General features: G+C 40.4%; 1 protein-coding gene across 1 annotated transcript; it reads right to left on the bottom strand.

The window, feature by feature from the left end:
• Positions 1-525: 525 nt before the first annotated feature.
• HTR1D (5-hydroxytryptamine (serotonin) receptor 1D, G protein-coupled) lies at positions 526-1,662 on the bottom strand. The gene has a single exon (XM_010294633.1). The coding sequence runs from the start codon at positions 1,660-1,662 to the stop codon at positions 526-528; it is 1,137 nt and encodes a 378-aa protein (XP_010292935.1).
• Positions 1,663-8,811: the final 7,149 nt, after the last annotated feature.

Raw genomic sequence — 8,811 nt, 5'->3', positions numbered from 1 at the left:
TTGCTGCTTACAGTCAGGCTGTGTCACACAACTTCTAAAAAAGTTACAGGGTTTTATCAATTTCAAATGGATAGGATACATGCCGCAGAAAATGTAGTCATCAGATCCTGTTCTCCAGAAACTTTCTCAGCCTACATAAATTGTTAATAGCATACAGCAGAAACACTAACGTCCTCCAAATATGCACACATTTTCCTCCCATCAGGTTACACAGGCATGGCAGAACCAGATAATATGTGTCATCTCATCGTACAAAATCAGCTCTCTGGTTCACATGCCTTCATTTGTTACAAAGCTTACTTCATGAGTTGATCTTATATACACAAATGATCACTGCAGAGACCACAGGCAAGTTCTGTTACGGGATATAGAATTCCAGACAGAAAGTACCAAATTGGCAAGAAATTCCCTGTTACATGCACAGCGCAGGGTAGCAGTAGAAATGGCAATTACAACTCTGTACCTTAGGAATAAAAGCACAGAAAGTTTCCAGATTGCACAAGTCAGTAACACAACAGAAGAGGCTCAAGATGAACACTTTTTGAAATGTATTAGTTTTTGGAAAGCCTGTTTAAATTCTTCATTAAAAGCTGTATAAATGACTGGATTGATCAATGAGTTTAAGTAACCTAACCATGTAAAAAAGTCCAGTAGGATGGGATGAAACCAACAAGCATCCTGGCAGATTGGCAGGACTAGGGACATGACAAAAAAAGGCAGCCAGCAGAAAATGAAAGCTCCTAGAATAATGCCTAAAGTTTTGGTGGCTTTTCTTTCTCTTGCAGCAGAAATTCTTTTCCTTTCCAGGACACTATCTGCAAGTTTTATTTTAACATGATTGATAAATATTGGGGATCCACCTGAGTGGGAATGCCCTTCATGAAGGCTAGCATTAATGGAGCAGAGGGAAGACCCAGCAGAGCCAGTAATCAGGTGTGCAGTAGTAAAACGTTTCCCATATAATGAGGGTGGCTTCAGAATCCTGGATCGAGCTGCTACATAAATTCTACCATACAATATCAGGAGTAGCACAGTTGGAATGTAGAAAGCTCCACAAGTAGAATAAATTGTGTAGGAAATTTGATCTGTGTTCACAGTACACTTCGCAATTTCTTCATGTGCTTTCACTTGCCTCCAGAAAAATGGTGGCACAGAAATACTAACAGATATCATCCAGACCACGGCAATCATGAGTGCTGCTCGGCCAGCGGTCCGGCGTTTGGCATATTCCAAAGCATCTGTGATAGCCCAGTATCTGTCCAGTGCAATAACACAGAGGTGTAGGATTGAGGCTGTGCAGCACGTGATGTCTGATGATAACCAGATATCACATAACACTTGGCCAAAGGCCCATGTGTGGGTGACAGTGTAAGCGATACTGATGGGCATTACTAGGACAGACACTAAAAGATCAGTCACTGCCAAGGAGCCAATGAGGTAATTTGCAGGTGTGTGGAGCTTTCTAGTCAGAAAAATTGTAATAACAACAAAAATGTTTGCAAGGATTGTTGCCAAAGTTATAACAGACAGAAGGACTGACAGTGAAATCTTCAGCCCTAACAGTGTCCTTTCATCCAAAGCCAGTGGTGTTTCAGTGAAATTTAATGACTTATTTGCTGAGCTCTGGAGAGAGCGCTCTGCTGAATGGTTATACCGAGTCATCCTCTGCTCTGACTTCACTTTTCACTTTCCAGAGTAATCTTTCTGGGATGATGAAGAAAGATGCTTACTTTTTTGCTGGAAGAGAACTCTTCATACTAGAGTCCAACACTGAATAAATATTAACTTGTTGAAAACTGCAGCTTACAGTGTAGATGAGGTACTCTCCTAAGCTAGATTTTCCATCACATTGCATCAACGACATCATTGTTAAAGCAAAATGTTAACATAATAATCCAGACATAATTCTGGTGTATGACAATACAAGCAGTACTATAGGTAGTGGGAATTTAGGTGTTTTTCATTTTCATCTTGCAGATGACTAAATCATTCTTAATTATCTTTCATTCACACCTCCTTTCTGAACTTATCTGAAAAGCTGCATAAATCAATGCTGAAGAGTGACAGGCCAAAAAAGAAACATCTGGGCATGTAATTGATGCCCCTGTGCTTGGGAGAAAGCTATCCTCAAGAGTATTTTCCCTTCCTCTCTAATAGCTGAATGTCACGTTTTTGATATTTATAAGGGACACTTTATTAGTAGGGTGAAACAATAGTCTGGGTTCCTTCTGTAAACATAATTTCTGCCAGATTTGTAGATCAAGACCTCTTTTTGAAAAGTGCAGAGCTCCGTTTCATTTATTCCTCCAGACGATTCAGGTTTTCTCTTCAACATTCAGTCTTTAAATGCTGAAGTCAGGTGTTGGGTACCATAATTCAACGCGTTGGTGCTGAAGCTCACAGCATGTTCCAAGTACTGAGCTGTTCCTGGTCGTGCACATGGTGAATGATTGTAATGACTTGTGGAGTGGTGATTCCCTCAAAAGAGGAAGAATAGACTGGTTAAGGGGATCTGGAAAAAGAAAGCGAATGTTTCAATCTGGAATGGTGATACAAGAGTTGTGGAGGTTGAGGTATCACAGTATAGAATCTACAGGCTTTCCATACTTTTCTTTAGATTCACTTAGTGTCATCTAAAATCTTTAAAAACCTGAAGAAAATATCCTAAGACAGATTTCCTCGAGACCTTTCACTCCAATCCACCCATGAGTACCAGAATGTCACTTACATTATGCCAGTCCAAGCCTTCTTGAAAGATATCCTGAATATACGTCATGAAAGGCTTTGAAGCATGTTGCAAGGGCTAAAAAGAGAGACGCTGAACTTCTCCAAGAAGATAATCACCAGGCCAGCCTCCTCCCAACCATCGAGGAGAAACGCCTCTCTCAGTTTCATGCCATCTGACACAGAACTGAGAGTCACTCGGTTAGGAATCTGTGGAGCAAGAGCATCATATATTCCATGTGAAACACTAACACTTTGCATCAAACAGCCTCTCTTGAGGTCCTGAATCCTAACATAAGAAACAACAGGTTTTGCATGTTTCATTTTTTTATGAACATCTACCTTCTGTGAGTCAAACTTATTTTTAGAGATGTTTTTTCTTTTGAGGTGTATTTTTCCAATGAGGGGACATAGAAGAGTCTCATATTTCACACTAGACTATTACTTTCTTGATTCTTTTTTTTTCCAGGAAGGCTAACCTCTCTTCGTAATGACTATTTTTGTGACACTGAGCAAAGGTTCAACTTGTAAGAATTTTTAAACATAAGAATGGCCATAGTGACCAAAGTCCATCAAATCCAGTCACCTGTCTCCAGCAATGGCCCATATGTTCAGCTCAACCCTGTTGCCTTTTTCTGGTGCTTTCCTAGCTCTGATACATTCTTTTTGAGACAGAGACACCAGAACTGCAAACAGTGTTGAACATGTAGGTACACCATAGATTTATAATGCAGCATAATGGTATTTTCTGTTCTCTTCTCAATTTCTTTCCTAATGATTCCTGAGATTTACTTCACTTTTTTAACCATTACATAGCACTGATCTGACATTTCCACAGAACAGTCCCAATTAATATAATTCCAGCACCTTTTCCTGTTTGCTAACTTTTTGCACCTATCTGTATTGTATTCTTTCTCCCACTTTTTAACTAAGGTTCTTTGCAACTCTGCACAGTCAGTCCTTGTCTTTATTACCCTGAAGAGCTTTCTTTCATGAGCAGATGTCATAACCCCACTATTCATGTACTTTCCAGATCACTTAAAAGTCTCTTGAGAGTCTAAGTAATTATATCAGTTGGACTTCACTCAATCCATATACTCATCAGCTTTTCTTAATTACTTCAACAGATTTGAGAGGCATAAATTACTTCTACAAAAGCCATTTTAACTGTTCCTCAAAACACCATATTTACGTGTGTGTACAGTAAACAATACGATTGTTTATTGTAATTTCTGCAAACTGGCTAGGTGCAGACATGGATAAGCAGTTGCCCTGTTCTCTTTGGGACCTGGTGTCAAAGCAGCTACCTTGCAGTTGGCAGGTGCAAAGGGAGTTTTAAGTAGAGGCTGAACACCCTCACTGATATCATTGCACTTTGGATCTTGAGCTGCATCAAACTCTTTAGCTGAGCACTGTCTGATAGCGAAGATTTGTTGTTGTTCACTTTGGTCAGTAATAAAGGTTCCACTTGTAAACATCCTCCAAATCCTCTTTGGTGAACAGGGATGCTAAAGGTAATCTAGTTTCTCTGTGAGAAACTTCCTTTACCTTCTCTGGGTTTTTTTTCCCATACCTTGACCATCCCTTTAACTCTCTGACTCAGTAATAGTTCACTTTTAGAGTCTAAGAAACCTCTTTACCTGAACACTGGGTTGATCACACATCCCACGCAGGAGGAAAGCTAAACCAAAAACACCAGACAGACTGATTAGCATTATTAAGGCAATGACTGTATTACTTAAAAACTAAAGCCAAGTCCAATCTTGATTTCAGTTACTGAGAAAAGCGACATCAAGCCTTTCCCATATATTGCAAGTATCAGACATTGTTCAGTGTTAGAACAATTCCAGCAATGTAAAATAAAATCACCCACCCACCTATATATGAACAAGCCTATCAGTAGTAGTCCTGTTGCTTCCAACAGCTGTCAATCACTGTGGAAAAAAAATCTGATGTGAAACATAGTATTTTCAGTCAAATGAACTAGTCTTTTGAACTACAGTTCAAATGAATTATTAATCTTCAGCATACCAGTAAACAGGACAGCCTGACACTGGGAGAAAGTCTTACTGAAACCAAACAATGCCGCAACAGAGACTGAGTTACTGAATTAAATTTTATAAATAAATTATGTTTTCCTGTGATGTGATCACCAAAAGAAAAGAACCGATTTTTTACAAAAGTGCTCCAAGTCAGTGACTTATCATGTACTCAGAAAGAGTACCTTGGCTCTTTCCTGCCCCACAAATAAGGCTATCATGACTGAAAGTAATTTTCAAAAGTAACTCCAGGTCAGGGTTCTAAACCCCACGACAGAAACATCTCGTAGGATATCTGCTGGGGTCCTCAAAACCTCAAGTAGCATATATTCTGAAGTTTAGTAAAATCATGCACTTGTGAGTACAGAAAAAGTCTTTTGATTGTGAGTCTTTCACCAAGAAATACATATAGCACATTGAGCAGCTGTTATCCATTCTGACTGGCAGGGCGGCACCTATCAGAGACGTATCAATAATCGTGCGAGGCAGGTAGTCAATATTATTCTTTGGTTTCAGATTAAAACAGATCGTGAGAGTGCATGGGCCTGACAGAATTTTTATGCCCTACTTAGAGCTTTATCCTGAATGTTCACTGTATGGACATTAAAATATATTCCCCATGTGCTAAATTATCAGCAGGGGCTATAGACTTATGTAGAATAATTAGTCAAAATAATCCTTCTCTTACAAGCAGTAAGGTGCCACTATGCAGTATAAGGTATGGAACTGTAAACATGCAAAGTTAAAAAAAAAAACAAACACAGTGTAGTATCTAAACAGAACTGTGATCCACTTAAGCTGGTTGGAAGCTCTTGGGTTCCATGAATGAAACTGGCAGGCAGTGGTCTTCTTGGGGATGTGCACAAGGTCAGACAGGATGGTTATAAAAGTTTCTTAAAATCTGTAGCCCCTCTAGTGCAATGATTTATGCATCTGCTTAATGATATGAATTCATATACTATAAATAACCATTAAATTCAATGGACTACTGAGAACACAAAGTTACATGCTTACATATGTGTTTAGGAATTGGGGACTCTGAATCTACTTTTAAAAGTTTGTTTGAACGTACATCCCTGCGATACCTGTTTTAAAGACTGTGTTACTTAATTTGTGTGAGTTGGTGATCACTACCATTAATAAAATTACAAAAATTAGTAATGTGACTCCAGTCAGAATTAGTATATTAGGATGTAATGAATTTTAGTTACCATCTACATCTTCCCAATAATTTAATATTTCAGTTAAGTTCCCTTTTACACAAGAAAAAATCCTGAATAGAGGTAAATTATTTTCCTGTTGGGAAAAAAAAAAAAGAAAAAAATTTGTTTGCTTAAACTACACACACCGAAGAAAAATAACATTAAATCTCAAGCAGTCATTAAATTAATTCAAGTACAAGATCATACATACAGTTGCATATTAAAGAAAACAGAACACAAATGCACAGACATACACATCCTGAAACACTGGGAGCCCAGAAGGAGGAAGAGGCATGTTCAGGTGAGAGCCATCTCCCAGTGGGAAGTTGCCTAGGCAGGGTTTACATGATGTCTGGAGCATGAGGAGTACTGAATAGAACCTGGTCATGTTATCACCTCTACAGAGTATTACTGTCTTCAGTATGTGCAATCTACAGTCTGGTGATTGCAGACCATTATCTGTGGTGCCTGCAGTTATATTTACACTGCTGAAGGCATCAGACCATGTCATCCCTCTGGCCCCCACCAGGCAGGACACGGTAGGTTTTTCACCCACACTCCTCAAGATGGAAATTCTGTCAGGTGAGTTGGCTGCATCAGCACTGTCCTTGGCCCATCTCTTCTTGGGCTTCACCTGGTGCCCTTGGCCATGGGCTGTGGGTATTTTTTCAGTTCAAAGTGCGTGAAATAAATTGAAGGTGATGTCACAGCTTACCAGAGTGAGGTTTTCACAGCACAGCTTGTGTGACATACAATGCATAGCTTGGGGCAAACTGCAGGATTCTGTTGAATGCTTGCAGGCAAGGCTTCCTACAAGAGCAGTCAGGAGCAACATGGAGGAAAGGAAGCCAAACCTGTCCTTGATTTATCCACAGTACTGTCCCTGTGGATTAACCACACTACAGTCCCAAGAGTGGCGTGCAGATTTGGCAGTTGAGGGAGGAGGAGGCAAACTTAGACCTATGCAGTGAGGATGATGAGAAACTGAGGCACAGAGTGACCCTGGAGTGAAGATATTTGACAGGGATGATACAACCAGCAGCAAGCACCACAGTCACCAGAGCCTCTGTTGTAGCCAGAGGGGAGAGAATGGCACCTCCTAACTGCTGGAGCATCTGAGACCAGGACTGCCCTCTGCAGCTGCCTCTCTCCTTCATCCTAGATGTGATCTGGGCTCATCATGTCACTCACTTACACACCCCCAACAGTACTGAAGGTTGTGTAGGGGGGAGACCTTTTGGTCCGTTCCTGTGTCCACACATTCAGTGGTTCTTGGGAAAGTCCAGGAGGTGAGGAGATGTGTAACAGTGTCTTGATGTCCTGGAGAGACTGGAGATATTTTTTTTCATTCACCAAGAGAAGATAACTTAATTGCAGGAAAGAGTATTTAAATGGAGAGACAATTTTGGGCAGTGCAGCGGTATTTAACTTAGCAGACAAAGAGAAAGCTCAGTTCAGGGTCTGGAAGGTGAAGTGAGGCACATGCTCAACGTGAAAGGAGAACACACTGTTGGTGATAACCACTGGGATTGCTTCACAGTCCAGGATCCTTACTTAAAACCAGGTAATTCTTTTCAAAAGATGCTTTGCTTTCCAGCTCTGCAGTTAAACTAACACAGCCGGGGAGGGTCTCTAGTCGGAGGAGAAACCAAGCGCCAAACTCGCGAGCAGGAGGCTGCACGGCACTGACAGCTCATTACAACAGAGTGCCGTCATGTGGACTGCGGACACGGAGCGGCAGCCCTGCGCGGAGAGACCACCAAGGACTGCCACAGATACTCAGTCCAGAGTGTAAATGGAGTCATGACACATTTCTCTACCTTCTGGAGCACAGCTACCGTTTCTGGAGAATAGGGTGATTCTTGCTGACAGCAATTTTATGGTGCAGCTGACAACAGTTTCTGACAATGCTCAGCTGCAAAGACAATGCTTTGGGGCACTCCTGCAGATCTGTGCTGGAGTGAGGTAAAGAGTGTATACAAAAATAAGTATGTTGAAATGAAATGCAGAATTTGCTCTTTCACTGAATAGAACAGGAAAAAAATAGAAAAAGATGAAATGTCTTTTAATAAGTTGAAGATTTCCTTTAAGTTCACACTGAAGTTAGAGGAATTACAGAATTCATTCGCTCCCCTTGTAGCTGGGTAATTATCAGGGGAACTGCAAAGGGGTGGCTGAGAACCAAGATAAATTTCAGCAAACTACTGAAAATCCATTTGCTTTCCCATCTTTTTGTAACTGATTCTAATTTTTCATTTAAATGTTGAATCCACTATATTGCCTAAATAAAACAGGTATATTCTATCATGCTGAAATCTTGAGCAGTAATAAAGCTACTCCCTGTGTGAGCTGACAAACACCAGATGGCACTCCTAATAGGAATCACACCTTTGAAAGATATATTTTGTAGGAGAATTCAAAAGAGGGAGAAATGTTTCAATAAGTTCTTGCATGTTTGGGACAATTGACTCAAGCATGTAGTGTAAGAGTATTTGTGGAGTTCAACTCAGAGATGAGAACCCTGTTCAAACATCATGAAATACATGTAGAAGAAGCTATAGGAACCTGCGAATCCATAAAATATAAACAGATCAGGATGCAGCTTCTGGGAGAAAAACAAGGCATAGTTTATTGCACTGAAAAAGGAGATCCACATAAAAGGTAGAGTCTGTGTAAAAGTGAAAAATTGGTGAAATCTGTAAAATGAAAGGTGAGCAGGTTTGCATGCATCAGTATAAATGACTGGATATGCTGCAAAAGTAGAATCATAGAATAGTTTGGGTTGAGAGGGATTTTTAAAGGTCGTCTACTCCTCCCCCCCTGCAGTGAGCAGGGACATCCTGAAC

This window comes from Phaethon lepturus, unplaced genomic scaffold (assembly GCF_000687285.1).
Source record: "Phaethon lepturus isolate BGI_N335 unplaced genomic scaffold, ASM68728v1 scaffold49159, whole genome shotgun sequence".
NCBI lineage: Eukaryota > Metazoa > Chordata > Aves > Phaethontiformes > Phaethontidae > Phaethon > Phaethon lepturus.
This window is presented reverse-complemented; position numbering and strand designations above follow the sequence as displayed.

What these genes read in the sequence shown, in the direction of transcription:
- HTR1D (XM_010294633.1), bottom strand. Translation starts at nt 1,662, where the DNA reads ATGACTCGGTATAACCATTCAGCAGAGCGCTCTCTCCAGAGCTCAGCA.